Here is an 18,926-nt window from a genome sequence, read left to right on the forward strand (position 1 = left end):
TAAAGCCTGTTTTCTCTGTGCTGTTGTTCAGGAACAAGAAATAGAATTTCGCTGTGATTGTGGAGGGACGGCCTCAGAACTGAAGTCGTCTTTTGATACACTGCCAAGGTGAGTAAGGTCACATCAGAAGTGATCGACTGACCAGGTTTCCAAACTGTGGCGCATCAAATATCAGAGTTTTTCGAGACAATACTTGAGCAGTCGTTTTCTCCCATCTTCTGTTTGTGTTTGACACTCATTCTTCTTATTTTCTACCTTGTTTGTGTTTTTTTTTTCTTTTCTGCCAGAGTCCTGATCTTGCATCTGAAGAGGTTTGGCTTTACACAAACCTACAACATTAAGAAGGTGGATGACCCCGTCAGGCTGCAGAGGGACTTGGTGGTGCCATCCAATCAGGTAAAAACAGACTGCGGAACGTCTCAGGCTACGTCCACACTAGCCCTGATAGATTTGAAAACTCCGTGTCCACACTAGCGTTTTCAGTCATTTTCAAATAGTTGTGCGTCTGCATTGAAACGGCCGAAAACGCTTACGTTCCAGTCCTGCGCATGCGCAAAAGTGAGTGAGGATTACAGAATTTGAAGAAAAGCTATCCGGAGCATGTACAAACTGATATTAATCTTTTTTAGGGCTGTCAAAGTTGAGAGCAATCAAAACAACTGCTGTAAAATGCACTCGGCTATCTTTGTTTAATTGCTCACATGACTGCATCACATGACTAAAATGCATCATCGTTTTAGAAAGTCTGCGTTTTCGAGTGTCCACACTGCGACGGGACAACTCCGTTTTGAAATGTGTGCGTTTTCGAGAGCGTTTTCAAGATGCTGTGTTTTTCCTTGAGGAAAACGCCGTCTCAGTGTGGACGGGAGGTCAAAGCGGAGAGAAAACGATGTGTTTTCAAACGAAAACGCATTAGTGTGGACGTAGCCTCAGCAAATCAGCTTAATTATGGCTCTGATGTGAGACTTTATGAAACTAACACTCTTTGGATTTGTTCCTTCTCAGGGTGGTGGCTGTTATAGTCTTGTCAGCATCATCAGTCATTATGGAGGCACAGAATCAGGTAAAACAACAGACTTGTTACAAACAGAAAATGAAAACTTTCTACTTTTCAGTGAAGGACTCACACACAAAAGCTTTTGATGTTCTAAGAAGCACTAAGTCAAAATCACTGTTTGCTTGAATCAGTTGACTTCCAGAAGTTGGATTCATTTGTCTTAATGTGATTTCAGGACACTACATCTGTAGTTCTGTCCATCCTGAGGAGAGTCAGCACTCTACATCAGATCGCTGGCTCACCTATAATGACGCACAGGTGCTCCACACAACCGGATCGGCAGCTTGTGAGGAACAGCAGCACTCGGCCTACATGCTGTTTTACAAGAGAAACGTAAGAAGACACAGCATCTCATCCTGAAGTGAGAGAATTTTTAAATGTCCTGTTACCTTGTTAACCAGTTTTGTCTTCATTCTCAGTTCTGAAACAGGAAATGGAAGGAAGGTCATCATCATGCTGAGAAGAAACAACACTCGTCCCAGCCCACCATCGCACACTGGAGGACAAGTACTGGTAAGTATTGCCCTCAGGAGGAAGGGTCCTCCCAGAGAGCCTGGTCCTCCCAAGATTTCTTCCTCCAGGAGGGAGTTTTTTCTTGCCACCGTCGCCCCACATTCACTGGTCTCATCAGCAGGGACATTTTTAACATCCTAAGACCTGAACTCTTTCATGGCATGCATTTTTAATTTCTCTGTGCCAATTGGGTTGATTGGGATCCGATGAATGTGAAAACAAAGACATCAGATTCGGACTATCTTTTTTTTGTTTCTCAAAAAAATGAGATCCACATATGAGGACATTCATTTTAAAGTTCGATTGAACAGGGGCAGTGTAATGTCCTCCCTCATAAGTGGATATCAGGTTTTTGAAGAGCAAAATTTTGTATTTTGGTCTCATAAATGTTATGTCCACATATGTGGACACCAGGTCCTAGGAGGTTAAAACAAAATCTACTAGTAGTGCAGCACTACTAGAGATCGTCCTTTTCTAGACCAGTGTTTGGCTTGCTCTCTGGAACAACAAATTAGTGCTGTCAGCGTTAACGTCATTTTAACTAATGACGTTTACGCTGACAGCACTAATTTGTTGTTATTATTATTAATATTATTATTAATTTATTTGTAAAATAAATTAAATTTAAAAAAACAAAGAAACAATTTGATTCTTTATGTTATTTTGTTTTATTAAAATCAAAATAACAACAAAACAAAAATAACTAATAAAAAAAATATTAAAAGTATTCAGCAGTGTTTTGTGAAATTTGTAATGAGCCTTAGTTAAGTTGATGTCACAGAAGTTTCTGAATCATTTAGATTGTTCAACAAACTGATTCACTCAGGTAAAGATGGTAAGCTGGAGCAATGGTACGCTTGGAGTTCAGTTTAAGTTTTCAGACAAACATTCACTCGATCAGTTGCAGCTTCTGCTTTTAAATAAATGATTTAGCTGCAAATGTTTAGCTGCAGGTAGCAAAGTCCAAAAGTGACAACATTTCCACTGCAGTCTCTCCAGAAATGGCTTATAAACTTTTGACCAAATTAGACATTTATCCTTGGATCATTGACAACCCTGTAGGGTGAAAATCTTTAATTGTACCTTTTATAACATTTTAACAAGTTACTGTCTCCTGCTGCATGTTTCCTGTTTTGGCTGAACTTCATCAGCAAAGCCCTCAAAGCAGCATATGAAAGAAAGTCATCTTTCATTGTTGTCTCCAGCGTGTTAAAAGAGAGATCGAGCTCAGTGATGAGTTTTGAAGCAGCTGCAGGGACTTCTCGAAGGTTTTGGCTCAAACAGTCGCAGGATGTTGTTCACAGTGGTGACACTGTTGACTGGTGATTGACAAGCACTGAGATACTAACATGACAAACACAAGAAACATCATGACTTATTCTCCTGAGTGCCTGCAAAACACAAACACAAAATCAAACTCAAAGCTTTTCTCTCAGGTGCTGGTGTGGCACAATCTAATGATAAGAAAGGTCATGCTTACAGCTTTTGGAGCACAGCTGCACAAAATAACAGCTTTTGGAGCACAAAATGCATTACAGATAAACCCAGTACCCAAACATGTTAACAAGGATAAAGAAAAAACCTGAAACAAAAGCAGGTAGTGTGGTGATTTATGTTGTGAGGATGCTTTCACTCCCATCAAAGTCGCCCAGTGTTGAGAACCCAAATGAGCCCAAAAACCTCAAGTGGCTGCAACCAACAGCGAACGTCAAGAAGTGGATACTTGCATGTTGAGCCAGAAACATGCAGAAAAGCCAAAAGAGGCAAGACAGCACACCTTGGTGCCACTCAGGCAGTACGAACACCTGGAAAGAGGAGCCCACAGTTCAGACCCAAGGACACTGGTAAGGACACCAGCCAGCCAGTTATAAGTCTAGTTTTAATTTTCATTTTAGTTAGTGTTATGGCCTGTCTAAGGGTGGCCAGACCATAATATAAGGGTGATCCACCCCTGTCTGACCCCAAGCAGCACATCACACAACCAGTACAATTTTGATGGTGATTTTTTTTCACAGTGATTGAATTCTAACAAAGGAAAGGAGCGAACTACAGCTTCGGGGTGGACCCCAAAACAACAAACAAAAGGGACCGTATCTAAAGGATGTACAAAACTTATTTATGAAAAGAATAAAACCAAATAACAATGTCTTATCTCCCTAACTAACAAAAACATGAGAAAAGGGTAATCGAATAGAGTGAACTATAGACTGTATAAAAGATAGGACCATTGCAACTTTACTGCAGCACTTCACCCTTTCACATAGTCCCAGCTCTTCTCTGTCATGTTTTATGGTGCTGCAAATGTCTTCAGTTGGTGAAAGGTCTGGGCTGCTGGTGTCTTGTTGTGCTTGCTATGCATCCCTGACTCGTTTCTTCTTTCTTTTTTTTTCTTTTTTTTTAATGTATTTATTTATGCAAGTTTCAAAATTTTTTTACACATTCACAAACAGCGGGACAGAAGAACACAGACAATAAAGACAATAACAACCAAAAAAAACAAACAAACAAACAAAAAAAACAGAGCAACAAACCACACAACAGGGTACAAGGCCAGCACTTATTAAAAACAGCAGAGAAGCAAACAAAGCAACTGGTATACATGTCAAACAACTCACAATCTAGTGAGTCCAATCCACAAGATCAAATCCAAAGATCGCTAGGAGGAGCTGATAACAATCATGCAAAAACAGTTATGGGCAACAGCTCAGAATGAAAGCAGTTAAAACAATGTGGTCAGGACCCAGGGCGTGGACTGTCCTTCTTAATGTGGTCTATAAAGGGCCCCCATATCTTCCTGAACTTCTCCATGGAATCAGACGTAGAGAACCGAATTTCTTCCAGGTATAGACAGGAGACCATCTCCTCGAGCCACCTCTTGAAGCAGGGAGGGGAGGCAGATTTCCACTCCCCCAGAATCAAACGTTTGGCAATCACCATACCAAACATGAGGGCCTGTTGAACAGCAAAGGGAAGTGCCAAGGAGTCGCCGGAGCAGCCCAGGATCACCATAAGACAGTCAGGATACAGTTGCCTATCATAAACAGTGCTATAGAAACTAAAAATACTAGTCCAAAAGGCTGTAAGCGTAGAACAGGACCAAAAAAGATGCCCAAGAGTACCGTCCACAAGTTTACATTTATCACATTTGGGGGAAACGTTAGGAAAAATCTTGTTCAATTTGGTTTTGGAATAGTGCAGTCTATGGACAACCTTAAATTGAATTAACTGAAGCCGGGCGTTAACAGAGCATAGTTTTATCCGACTTAACACTTCAGCCCATAGATCGTCAGAGATAACCAAACCAGTGTCCCTTGTCCAAGCCTCTTTAATATGGCAAGAGGGGGCTGCCGAAGAAAAAAGGTTGACAAGCCGAGAAATTAAGTGTTTTGAGGTGGGAGGTTCGTTCATCATATTGTAAAAGACATGCTGTATGGGGATGGTATCTAAATTTGAGAATGCTTGCTTGACATAATTCCTAATTTGTAAGTACCGAAAAAAATGACTTGTAGGGAGATTGTACTTTGTCTGAAGCTGAGCAAAAGAGGCAAAATGATTGTCAATATAAAGATCCTTTATAGCAATTAACCCTTTGACAGGCCATTGTTTGAAAGCAGCATCCATTGTACTAGGCGTAAAGCTAGGATTGTGGCAGATCGGGGCAAAAGTTGACACTACCGGGAGGTTCAAGATTCTCTTAATTTGATTCAATATTTTTACGGAGTTGCAAAGAATAAAGTCATCACATGCACTTTTAATAACCGATTTTGAAAATAAGATAGCTGGCAAGGATGCTCCAGTGTGCTCGATAGCAGTGCTAAGCTCCAATTCGAGCCATTTAGGGCTGGACCTGCATCCCACAGCATCACCAACTATAGGCAGATTCCAGAAGACCCAGGCTCTGGCATTACAGGCCCAGTAATAATGTCTGAAAACTGGAAGGCCCAGACCACCCTCGTCCGAGGGCTTTTGCAAGTGAGACTTCGAGATGCGGGGGGGCTTGTAGGCCCAAACGAAAGGCATGATAATGGCATCCAACGCTTTGAAAAAGGAAGACCTGAGAAAAATAGGAACGTTCTGGAATAGGTACATGAATTTAGGGAGCACAACCATTTTGATTATATTGATACGGCCAATCATTGAAAGTGGGAGAAGTTTCCACCTATCTATCATACACTTGAGCTCATCAGTTAGAACCGAATAATTAAGCCTGAAGAGGAGTTTTGAGTTCCTAGGGATGTTAATACCCAGGTATGAAAAGTAATCCTGGGAGACCTTAAAGGGCAAACTAGACAGGAAATCAGGGCCCAGACCAGACGACAGCGGCATAAGAACAGACTTCTTCCAATTTATGGTGAACCCTGATAGGTGGCCAAAGCTGTCAATCAGCTTAAGAAGTGGAGGAAGGGAGATCTTTAAATCTGAAAGAGCCAATATGATATCATCTGCATACAGACCGATGGTGTACTCTGACGTGCCACAATTTATACCAGAGATATGGGAATTGGCTCTGATGGCAATGGCCAACGGCTCAAGAGCTAAAGCAAAAAGCATTGGAGAGAGGCAACAACCCTGCCTTGTCCCACGGTGTAAGAGGAACGGGAGCGACCTCTCATGGTTGGTAAGGACCGAGGAACGAGGGCAAGCGTAAAGCAACTTAATCATATTCAAAAAATTCGACCCAAAACCAAATTTTTCAAGAGTAGCAAACAAATAACTCCATTCCACTTGGTCGAAAGCCTGCTGGGCATCGAGTGAAATCACCGCAGAATTGGGCAGTGTCGTTGAGTACATCGCATTTAAGAGACATCTAGTATTAGAAAAAGAGAATCTATTGGGGATAAAACCCGATTGGTCAGGATGAATTATAGAGCCTATGTGCTTATTTAACCGGCTGGTTAGGACTTTAGCAATTATCTTTTGGTCTGAGTTGAGAAGACTTAGGGGACGATAGGAAGAAACATTAGTTTCGTCTCTGTCTTTTTTCAGGAGGAGACATATATGGGCATCGTAGAAAGAATGAGGGAATGAGCCGTTTAACACTGCGCAATTTACCATCCGAAGTAGCAGGGGAGCGATAACGTCAATATGTGTCTTATAAAGCTCTATCCCGAAACCGTCCGGACCACATGCTTTTCCATTAGGAAAGGAGCAGATTGCATTTCTAATTTCCTCCAGCGTAAAGTCTGCATCGAGTAAGCCCCGTGCAGCCTCAGGAAGAGTCGGGATGTCTAAAGCATTAAGAAAATTAGTGATTTCAGCAACTGTGGCCGTAGTACTAGATGTGTATAACTGACAATAAAAACTGCGAAATCTGTCATTTATCTGCTTGTGATCGGACAGCAACTGGCCAGTTGCAGAGAGAATTCTGTGTATCGCCCTTTCAGCTTGAATGCCCTTCAGCTGTCTGGAAAGCACCTTGTCAGCCTTTTCACCAAGCTCAAAATGCTTCTGTTTTAATCGACGAATACAATTCATGACCTGCTCCCCCAACATGTGGTTGTAGTCATATTTCAATTTGAGAATGGTATTAAGTGTGTCAGCAGCCCCGGTATCGCGATACTTCTCCTCCAACACAGACAGCTCTGCCTCAATATTAGTACGCAGCCTGAGTTTGTCCCTCTTCTGAGAAGCTTGATAAGCAATAATATGGCCTCTAATAACGACTTTAAAGGACTCCCACAAAACAGAGTCTGAAACTACACCATTATCATTAAATTGTAAAAATTCTGCGATTTTAGTAGATAGGTAAACCGTAAAAGAGTCATTTAGATATAAAGAGGGGTTAAATTTCCAATTGTATTGGGGGGTATATAGGTTGAAGTCAATTACCGTTGAGAGAGGTGCGTGGTCCGAAACTAAAATACTGTGATAAGTGGAACTAACCACTTTCGAAATAAGCCTGGAATCAATAAGAAAATAGTCAATTCTACTGAAGCTGCCATGGACAGGGGAGAAGAAAGAGTATTGCTTTTCTAACGGATGCTGGTGCCTCCAAATGTCAACCAAGTCCAAAGATTTAGTAAGAGTATTGAGTACAGAAACAGCTCTCAAGGTTGGGGCCAGGGACGCAGAAGACCTATCCAACAATGGATCGAAATAACAATTAAAATCACCACCGATAATGATATTATGGTCATTGTATTGTGAGACAAGATTGAATATTTTACTAAAGAAGTCAGGGTTGTCAAAATTAGGGGCATAGATGTTCAAGAGGACTACAGGGGTGGAGTTGACTGTACCTGTAACAAGTATGAACCTCCCACCTGGATCACATATCTGAGTTTTGAATATAAAAGGAATAGTTCTGCGAACAAGAATGGCAACCCCTCTCGCCCTGGAAGAAAAGGCGGACTGGTACACCTGTGACACCCATACCGATCTTAATCGCCTCTGCTCTGAAGGTTGGATATGGACTCGTTTCTTCTTTCTGCATCAAGTAAGGAATGTAGTGAAAGTTCCCAAGAGGTTAAAAACACCACTGAAAAAATGCCATCAGACCTGAGTTGGGACACTTGGATTATGGAGCTTCTGGACCAAGAGAGTGGATGGGAGCATGTGTTTAATAAGTAAGAGAATAACGTCCCCCAAAATGTTTAAATTTCAAAGCTCATGCATACATTAGTGATGGGCAGATGAAGCACTGAAGCTTTTCATCCAATTGGTTCACCCCAGCGCAAAGCTTCTTGAAGCTTTATTTGCTCTAGTAGGACACCTACTGGACGTAAAAATATTAGTTGGCATGAATTTGAAGAGTGTGGCCTTTTGCACACAGCCTGTAAATGTCAACAACAAAAGGAGTGTGTAAAACATGTATATTGTAGTGATGCAGTATACTGTGTATATTTATACTGGCAGTATGGAAAATGATTATTTGGAAATGCTTAAAATGGAAATGATCATTTACTGTGAGGTGAGGTGTGGTTGGGGTGTGGACAGTGGTTGTGCTTTTGTAACGTTGAGGTATGGACAGCTACACACTGAGGCGTCAGTCCTGCCCATATTTTATTCAGTAAAAACTAAATTTTCACTGCTTTTATGACCTTTTTAGTGGGGAGAACATAGCTAGGATTTAATGATTTAACAAATCTTATAAATCCTTTGTCCTCCACAATGCTAAATGGCTGGGAGTCCTCAATCACCATGCTAACCAGGTCTTCATCTATTTGAGATTGTTCTCCTGAGGAAAGACAATAAAAACAAAGCACAAATATAAATATCACACACGTAACTTATAACAGTTGTATAATATTGTTATATCATTTAGTAACATTACGGCATGCTATTATTATCATGGCATTTGATGGCTCACCTGGTCTTGCTCAACAATCGCTGTTCCCCTTATTCTCATGCAAAGCTCTGTAGTGCCTAAGCATGGATGAGGTGTTGTTGTTATATCCCAGCTCCCTGGCACATAGCAAACACTTCACCTTGTACAAAAGTAAATACAGCTTAACATAAATTGTATTGCACCATCAGTATTATGAAAATACATCTTCTGTAGAAATACCTTGTTGGGAGGAATAAGATCAAAATGTTCCCACACAGGGGAGGACATCCTCCTCTTCTTAGCTGGCTCCATTCTCTCCTGAGTTTCTCTCCTCACTCTCATAAACCTCCAAACTGCCTCCCAGCTGTCTCCAACTCTCACTAACCGCAGCTCTCCATCAAACACCCACATTTTGATTGAAGTCTGAGGGGTTTGTATCGCTGTCACATCTCGCGGCAAAGTTCGAACCACTTCATGAACCAGTCACGTGGTACAGCCGGGCAGCGAGGCTTCGGACGTCATCATTTTCAGCTCCTCCCATAAATGAAGCAAGCCTCGATACGTGCATCGCGGAAACGCCCCCTCCATTACTCGACACATCACTAGCATACATGCACATCTAGTGCTCAGCGTCTAATTGTGTGTTTGTGTTTTTACCTTTTTGCAGTAGCGTAGTGAAACATTTGGGCGGTGGATAAATAATGGAAAATAAAATTCAGACTAGAGACGGCTTCAGGTGAGTACACGTGGTGCACAAGGACCAAAGCTCACCTTCTCAACCTGGACAAAATGAATTATTTTACACTGATACTGTAAACTTTTGTTTGTGTGTCAGGTTTCCATACATCGGAAACAGCTGCTGCATCTGTAATTCTGTCCATCCTGAGGAGAGTCCACACTCTACATCAGATCCTTGGCTCACCTATAATGATGCACAGGTGCTGCACACAACTGGATCTGCAGCTTGTGAGGAACAGCAGCACTCAGCCTACATCCTGTTTTACAAGATTAACGTAAGAAGACACAGTCTCACTAACCACTTTAATAGTGACTTGTGTCCCAAATACTGTTTATTTGTCTTAGTTACAGATAGTGAAATAAAATGGGAAATGATTGTTTCATAATTGTATACTCAGCTTGGTCGAGAACGAGGGGCAGGATTTTGAATTGATGCCATTGGTGCATTTACTAAAGTTCTGGGGTCAGTTTGAATATCAGTGACTTTGACATTGAGTTCAAGTTTTCTGAAAATGTTGTGAATGCTACAACTCTGTGACGAGAAGTAAGTCTCCTAGGTCTTTAAATTTGTATATAGGTGCATCTACTAGGAAGCTGAAGGGTTGCACTGCGGGCCATCTGTAGAGGTGTAGAGTCAACAACCTGTCTCTGAATGTTTAGATTAGATTAGATTAGATTAGATTAGATAGAACTTTATTAATCCCTCGGGTGGGTTCCTCTGGGAAATTCGATTTCCAAAAAAGCACAGCACCGACAGAAGTTACAGAGTTACTGAATATTATATATATACACACACACACACACACACACACACACACACACACACACACACACACACACACACATATATATAAATACAGAGACAATATAAATAAAATATACGAAGGGGATAAATAGAATAAATAGGAATAAAAGATAAAAATACAAGTGAATTGCACATTTCAAGTATTGAGTCTATTGCACTGTTGACTATTTACAAAAGTATTGCACAAAAGGTATTGCACAGTGAGGTGAAGAGGCACTACAGCTTAGTTGTTCCCCCTCCTTTGTCCTCCTGTTTCCCCTCCCTCTCCCCTCCAGAGAGGAGTTAAACAGTCTGATGGCGTGTGGGACAAAGGAGTTTTTAAGTCTGTTAGTTCTTGTCTTTGGGAGAAGCAACCTGTCACTGAACAGACTCTTCTGGTTGTTAATGGCCATGTGCAGAGGATGCCCAGCATTGTTCATAATGTCCATCAGTTTCTTTAATGTCCTTTTCTCTGCCACTGTCACCAGAGTGTCCAGCTTCATGCCGACCACAGAGCTAGCCCTCCTGATCAGTTTCTCCAGCCTGGATGAGTCCTTCTTTGCTGTGCTGCTCCCCCAGCACACCAAAACAAAACAAAAGAGATCGTTGACTTCAGGAGAGCACAGTGGGCTCACTGCCCACTTAACATGAATGGATCCTCTGTGGAGGTCGTCAAGAGCACCAGATTTCTTGGTGTCCACCTGGCGGAGAACCACTCCTGCTCCCTCAACACCAGCTCCATAACCAAGAAGGCCCAGCAGCGTCTCTACTTCATGCAGAAGCTGAGGAAAGCCCATCTCCCACCATCCATTCTCACCACCTTTTACAGTGGGACTAATGAGAGCATCCTAAGTAGCTGCATCACTGTCTGGTATGGTAACTGCAGCGTATTGGATCGCAGTACCCTACAACGGATTGTGAGAGCAGCTAAGAAGGTCATTGGAGCCCCTCTCCCCTCCTTATAACACCCGCTTGCTGGAGGACCCCACACAGCCTTCAAACACACTCTTCACCCTGCTGCCTTCTGGAAAGAGGTCCCACAACATCCGGGCCCTCGCTACCAAACTACGGAAAAGTTTCTTCCCACAAGCCGTCAGACCCCTGAACACTCAGTGACTGCACTGGCACACGCACACCTTCACACATGTCACTACCAAGCACTTATCTGCAGTATCTCACACTCATATACATACATACAGACACCAAGTTACTTTTGCACAATACTCAGCATTTTGCACATTTCCATTGTCTTGTGTCTGTTTCGTCCTGTTCTGTCACGTTTTGCACTGTTTTGTCTTGTTTATTTTTGCAATTTATGCACACTGCACTTTATGTAGTCCTGGGTTTGTCCGTATATGTCATATATAGCACCAGGGTCTCGGAGGAACGCTGTCTCGTTTCACTCTGTACAGCACCTCTGCACGTGGTTAAAATGACAATAAAAGCCACTTGACTTGACCTGTTTTGTGTAGCAGTTGCTTGGAGACGAGCACCATACAGTTCAAATGAGCATACATTCCAAAATATGCAAATTTGCCCCATACATCATAATGATGATGTTTGCTGTTCAGGGTATGAACATTCTATGCTGAAAGTTTATAAATATACAACCTTTGACTGCTTGTTTTCAGTTGAACTTTTGCAAAGCTGAGGAGATTTTGGCTGCGATCACATCAAGTCCAAAGATGTTTAAACTTCTTTTTCACAGAAAGGTAAGTTTGAAGAGACTCGCAGCACATTTCTATGAATATTTTCTTATGGTAAACAAGCATTTTTGAAACTTTTAAGGAAGCTTCTTGGATGATTTCTGTAAAAACTGAATTTTGAATCCAAATGAAGGATTTTGTATTTTCATACCATATACTTTGTTTTATGCCATTACTGATGTTGGTTTTCTTGTTTCTAAACAGAAATCACACAAACAAAACGTGGCAGAGAAGGAAATTCCTTCTACGTCTCATCAGAGGTAAAGAAATGCGCCAGTCTTTAATGCTGCTGGAGATATTTATAGCAGTGGTTGAGTTGGAGCTCTTTTATTTCCCTTTTATTGGTGTTTTGTATTTACATCTTTTTTACTACTTCTAGTCTTGTCTATAATTTATATTGATTCAGAGATTAGCGTTTGAAAATGTAGAGTGTAAATGTACAAAATACATGATTTTGTTCCATTACAGTTATTAATTTTTATCTGCAATCTCCAGCATGTACTCCTTGTTAAAAATTTGCACTTTGAAAAATAACATTTACACTTTTGTCCTCATCAGCATCCCGGATGCTCCTGTTACTGAAAATGGTCAAAAGAAGAGAAAATGGAGACACCTCTGCTGTTCCTCGGTTTGCTTTTACACAAAACATATGAAATGCACATTCTCTTTAAATTGCACTTGTTAATTTAAAGTGACTTTACTTTTTTAATAAACGTATGTTTGTTCGTCCTCTGCAGCAAACTGACAGCGATGCAGAGGCAGAGAGCAACACTGTGAAGACACAAAAAAAGTGTCGCTGGTTTCTTTTTAAATTCTGGAAGGTATGTTTTATGGAAAGAGTCACTGTCATCAAGCATTTACTCATCACAGTTAAATGAGAAGAATTAAGAGCAATTTAGCACACAGCCATGTCCTCAAATTAAGTTCAAAGATGTTTAAACGTTTTTTTTTCACAGAAAGGTAAGTTCGAAGAGACTTGCAGGATGTTTCTCTAAATATTTTTTATGGTGAATAAGCATTTTTGAAGCTTCATGGATGATTTCTGTAAAAACTGAATTTTGATCAGAACCAAATGAAGGATTTTGTATTTCATAGGACAAACTTTAAAACTCAATTTAAGGCATGAATAAATTGTTTTTATTTTATTTAAAGATATTCCTATATCTGCTTCATGAGCTGACAGCTCACTAAAGTGATAAATAATATGAAATAATACCAAATTCTCTAACTGGACACTTTTCATGGAGAGACCCACTTGGTATGTTTGTTTTATGCCATTACTGATGTTGCTTTTCTTGTTTCTAAACAGAAATTACACAAACAAAACGTGGCAGAGAAGGAAATTCCTTCTACGTCTCATCAGAGGTAAAGAAATGCGCCAGTCTTTAATGCTGCTGGAGATATTTATAGCAGTGGTTGAGTTGGAGCTCTTTTATTTCCCTTTTATTGGCATTTTTCTTCCACCTTGTGTATTTACATCTTTTTTACTCCTTCTAGTCTTGTCTATTATTTATATGGATGCAGAGATTAGCGTTTGAAAATGTAGAGTGTAAATGTATAAAATACATGATTTTGTTCATGTTGGTATTCCATTACAGTTATTCACTTTTATTAGCAATCTGTATTAGCAAAATGTACTCCTTCTTATAAATTTCCACAACATTTACACTTTTGTCCTCATCAGCATCCCGGATGCTTCTGTTGCTGCCACACCAGCTAACCCTGAAAATGGCCAAAAGAAGAGAAAATGGAGACACATCTTCTGCTGTTCCTCGGTTTGCTTTTACACAAAACATATGAAATACACATTGTCTTTAAAATGTACTTTTTAATAAACTTATGTTTGTTCGTCCTCTGCAGCAAACTGACAGCGATGCAGAGGCAGAGAGCAACACTGTGAAGACTCTTTTTAAATCCGGGAAGGTATGTTTTATGGAAAGAGTCACTGTCATCAAGCATTTACTCATCACAGTTAAATGAGAGCAATTAAGAGCAATGAGGCACACAGCTATGTCCTATATATTTATATCAGGTAAGAAGCACCACGGAAACGATCCCAGCAGACCTGAGTTGGGACACTTGGATTATGGAGCTTCTGGACCAAGAGAGTGGATGGGAGCATGTGTTTAACAGGTAAGAGAAAGACGTCCTCCAAAATGTTTCAACTTCAAAGCTCATGCATCCATGCACATACACTGCTCAGCATCCTGACATCTTTCCTAATTTTGTGTTTGTGTTTTTACCTTTTTGGAGCAGTGTAGCATGCGGTGGAGAAATAATAGAAAGTCAAACTGGGACTATAGACTGCTTCGGGTGAGTACACGTGGTGCACAAAGACCAAAGCTCACTTTGTCAAAGTGGAGAAAATGAATTCTTTTACACTGATACTGTAAACGTTGTGCGTGTGTGTCAGGTTTCCAAACATCGGAAACACCTGCTACATGAACTCCTGCCTGCAGAGCCTCCTCAACATTGAGGAGTTCATAAGAGACATCAGGCGTCAGGAGGTTTTGTGGAGCACAGATCCAGAAGCTCAGCTCTTAAGGTGCGCTACGTCAACCTTCTACTTTCTTCAAAAACCTGAAGAACAAAGAGATCTAACAGCAGAAATGTCTGTTTACCCTTTCCTTTCTACAGAAGGCTCATTGATGTCAGGGACTGTCATGAGTCAACAGATTATGGCCTTAAAGATCACCACCTAAGAGCTTTTAAGAAGGCATTCAGCAGTCAAGCTCCTGAATACACCGGCAGTGCACAGAAAGTGCGTCAGCTATTTGGACATTTTGTTTTTTTGCTTTACCTTCTGATTTTGATGTACTGTTTTAAATCTCTCTGCTTTTCTTTCAGGACGCTCATGAATTCCTAACATTGTTCCTCAATGAGGTCAAAAGGCTCGCACCTCACCTGGAGAGGAACGCAGCTCTCCTGGGCCAAAGTTATACCTGCCCAGTAGAAGAGCATCACATTTTTAAAATGGAAAACATGAGGACATGCAAGAGGTAAGCCTGTCTTTCAGAAACGCAGAGCTGGTTGCAATATTTTCATATACCTCTTTTCCACCTACCTGATCTTTACTTTAACTACGTTACTCCTGAAATGTGTAGCTGTGGTCACCAATCATCACAGCACGAGGACTTCACCAGCTTGTCTCTTGACCTTGTTCCAGAGGGGTCTATTATAAACATGTTAGAGACATACTTGAAGGTAAGATCACAAATTCCAATAGAGTTGTAGTGTCAGCGATCTTAACACACCTTTTTTGTTAGTGTTTGTGCGTATGTGTGTGTGCATATGTTGAGATTTCTTTCTACCATAAAGCCTGTTTTCTCTGTGCTGTTGTTCAGGAACAAGAAATAGAATTTCGCTGTGATTGTGGAGGGACGGCCTCAGAACTGAAGTCGTCTTTTGATACACTGCCAAGGTGAGTAAGGTCACATCAGAAGTGATCGACTGACCAGGTTTCCAAACTGTGGCGCATCAAATATCAGAGTTTTTCGAGACAATACTTGAGCAGTCGTTTTCTCCCATCTTCTGTTTGTGTTTGACACTCATTCTTCTTATTTTCTACCTTGTTTGTGTTTTTTTTTTCTTTTCTGCCAGAGTCCTGATCTTGCATCTGAAGAGGTTTGGCTTTACACAAACCTACAACATTAAGAAGGTGGATGACCCCGTCAGGCTGCAGAGGGACTTGGTGGTGCCATCCAATCAGGTAAAAACAGACTGCAGAACGTCTCAGGCTACGTCCACACTAGCCCTGATAGATTTGAAAACTCCGTGTCCACACTAGTGTTTTCAGTCATTTTCAAATAGTTGTGCGTCTGCATTGAAACGGCCGAAAACGCTTACGTTCCAGTCCTGCGCATGCGCAAAAGTGAGTGAGGATTACAGAATTTGAAGAAAAGCTATCCGGAGCATGTACAAACTGATATTAATCTTTTTTAGGGCTGTCAAAGTTGAGAGCAATCAAAACAACTGCTGTAAAATGCACTCGGCTATCTTTGTTTAATTGCTCACATGACTGCATCACATGACTAAAATGCGTCATCGTTTTAGAAAGTCTGCGTTTTCGAGTGTCCACACTGCGACGGGACAACTCCGTTTTGAAATGTGTGCGTTTTCGAGAGCGTTTTCAAGATGCTGTGTTTTTCCTTGAGGAAAACGCCATCTCAGTGTGGACGGGAGGTCAAAGCGGAGAGAAAACGATGTGTTTTCAAACGAAAACGCATTAGTGTGGACGTAGCCTCAGCAAATCAGCTTAATTATGGCTCTGATGTGAGACTTTGTGAAACTAACACTCTTTGGATTTGTTCCTTCTCAGGGTGGTGGCTGTTATAGTCTTGTCAGCATCATCAATCATTATGGAGGCACAGAGTCAGGTAAAACAGACTTGTTACAAACAGAAAATGAAAACTTTCTACTTTTCAGTGAAGGACTCACACACAAAAGCTTTTGATGTTCTAAGACGCACTAAGTCAAAATCACTGTTTGCTTGAATCAGCTGACTTCCAGAAGTTGGATTCATTTGTCTTAATGTGATTTCAGGACACTACATCTGTAGTTCTGTCCATCCTGAGGAGAGTCAGCACTCTACATCAGATCGCTGGCTCACCTATAATGACGCACAGGTGCTCCACACAACCGGATCGGCAGCTTGTGAGGAACAGCAGCACTCGGCCTACATGCTGTTTTACAAGAGAAACGTAAGAAGACACAGCATCTCATCCTGAAGTGAGAGAATTTTTAAATGTCCTGTTACCTTGTTAACCAGTTTTGTCTTCATTCTCAGTTCTGAAACAGGAAATGGAAGGAAGGTCATCATCATGCTGAGAAGAAACAACACTCGTCCCAGCCCACCATCGCACACTGGAGGACAAGTACTGGTAAGTATTGCCCTCAGGAGGGAGGGTCCTCCCAGAGAGCCTGGTCCTCCCAAGATTTCTTCCTCCAGGAGGGAGTTTTTTCTTGCCACCGTCGCCCCACATTCACTGGTCTCATCAGCTGGGACATTTTTAACATCCTAAGACCTGAACTCTTTCATGGCATGCATTTTTAATTTCTCTGTGCCATTTGGGTTGATTGGGACCTGATGAATGTGAAAACAAAGACATCAGATTCGGACTATCTTTTTTTTGTTTCTCAAAAAAATGAGATCCACATATGAGGACATTCATTTTAAAGTTCGATTGAACAGGGGCAGTGTAATGTCCTCCCTCATAAGTGGATATCAGGTTTTTGAAGAGCAAAATTTTGTATTTTGGTCTCATAAATGTTATGTCCACATATGTGGACACCAGGTCCTAGGAGGTTAAAACAAAATCTACTAGTAGTGCAGCACTACTAGAGATCGTCCTTTTCTAGACCAGTGTTTGGCTTGCTCTCTGGAACAACAAATTAGTGCTGTCAGCGTTAACGTCATTTTAACTAATGACGTTTACGCTGACAGCACTAATTTGTTGTTATTATTATTAATATTATTATTAATTTATTTGTAAAATAAATTAAATTTAAAAAAACAAAGAAATTATTTGATTCTTTATGTTATTTTGTTTTATTAAAATCAAAATAACAACAAAACAAAAATAACTAATAAAAAAAATATTAAAAGTATTCAGCAGTGTTTTGTGAAATTTGTAATGAGCCTTAGTTAAGTTGATGTCACAGAAGTTTCTGAATCATTTAGATTGTTCAACAAACTGATTCACTCAGGTAAAGATGGTAAGCTGGAACAATGGTACGCTTGGAGTTCAGTTTAAGTTTTCAGACAAACATTCACTCGATCAGTTGCAGCTTGTGAGGAACAGCAGCACTCGGCCTACATGCTGTTTTACAAGAGAAACGTAAGAAGACACAGCATCTCATCCTGAAGTGAGAAAATTTTTAAATGTGCTATTTCCTTGTTAACCAGTTTTGTCTTCATTCTGAGTTCTAAAACAGGATACGGAAGGAAGTTAAGGTCATCATCATGCTGAGAAGGAAAAGCAGTCGTCCCAGTCCACCATCGCTGACTGGAGGACAAATATTAGTAAGTATTGCCCTTAGGAGGAAGGGTCCTCCCAGAGAGCCTGGTCCTCCCAAGATTTCTTCCTCCAGGAGGGAGTTTTTTCTTGCCACCGTCGCCCCACATTCACTGGTCTCATCAGCAGAGACATTTTCAACCTCCTAAGACCTGAGCTCTTTCATGGCATGGTTTTTCTCTGACGTGCCTTGCTTGTCTTTTGAGAGGGAACGCCCTGTGGGTTGATCACTGTGATTGACTCCTATACACTCTCATTCAAAACTCTGGTAATCTATCATTGCAGTAAGATATTTGAGATTTGAAGTTAAATAGGTGGAAAACTGTTGAGAAAGTTGAACTCACAAGTTTCTGCCAAACAGAATCTGTTCTAGCTGTTTGAAACTGCGTAAGACAATTAGTGTCTCAGTGAGATGGCTTTTTTGGTCAAGGAAAACAGAGTAGTGTAGACGTAGCCTAAGAAGTGTAAAATAATCACTGAAAACAAAAAAAACAGCTCAACAGCAGTGAAACAAAGGCTACGTACACACGTATTTTTGAAAACGCAGCTTTTTCTATGCATTTGCACCTTTCATCCACATGTAAACTGCGTTTTCAATCACTGAAAACTGAGATTTTTAAGAACTCCACGGTGGAGATTTTCGAAAACTCCGTTTTTGCGAATGGATAAATTTAATTTTTTTAAATTAAAATGTATGCAGTAGCTGCTCTACCAGGCATAATAATTAAGTTTAAAATCCAGGCATCCGTGAAAACAGAACTTATCAAATTTAATGTAGTTAGAAGTTAGCATGCAGTTAGCTTACTAGTTTCCAGTTAAACATATACCATGTTCTGCCTGAGGTATT

At 40.8% G+C, this 18,926-nt stretch overlaps 1 protein-coding gene and 1 long non-coding RNA gene across 2 annotated transcripts; both read left to right on the forward strand.

Moving 5' to 3' along the window:
- The first annotated feature begins 31 nt into the window (after positions 1 to 31).
- On the forward strand, positions 32 to 17,475 carry LOC112434906 (uncharacterized). The gene is made up of 23 exons (XM_076885052.1): positions 32 to 108; positions 288 to 396; positions 1,006 to 1,063; positions 1,233 to 1,390; positions 1,477 to 1,570; positions 11,991 to 12,071; positions 12,270 to 12,325; positions 12,624 to 12,693; positions 12,803 to 12,886; positions 13,375 to 13,430; positions 13,750 to 13,840; positions 13,926 to 13,988; positions 14,098 to 14,198; positions 14,322 to 14,378; positions 14,479 to 14,610; positions 14,703 to 14,826; positions 14,913 to 15,064; positions 15,170 to 15,269; positions 15,410 to 15,486; positions 15,666 to 15,774; positions 16,384 to 16,441; positions 16,608 to 16,765; positions 16,852 to 17,475. The coding sequence occupies exons 2-23, from the start codon at positions 350 to 352 to the stop codon at positions 16,855 to 16,857; spliced, it is 1,932 nt and encodes a 643-aa protein (XP_076741167.1). The 5' UTR covers positions 32 to 108; positions 288 to 349; the 3' UTR covers positions 16,858 to 17,475.
- LOC143419019 (uncharacterized) lies at positions 8,912 to 11,980 on the forward strand. The gene is made up of 3 exons (XR_013098986.1): positions 8,912 to 9,573; positions 9,673 to 9,850; positions 10,848 to 11,980. It is a non-coding gene; the product is annotated as an uncharacterized LOC143419019 (long non-coding RNA).
- Positions 17,476 to 18,926: the final 1,451 nt, after the last annotated feature.

The sequence above is a fragment of the Maylandia zebra genome, linkage group LG6 (assembly GCF_041146795.1).
Source record: "Maylandia zebra isolate NMK-2024a linkage group LG6, Mzebra_GT3a, whole genome shotgun sequence".
NCBI lineage: Eukaryota > Metazoa > Chordata > Actinopteri > Cichliformes > Cichlidae > Maylandia > Maylandia zebra.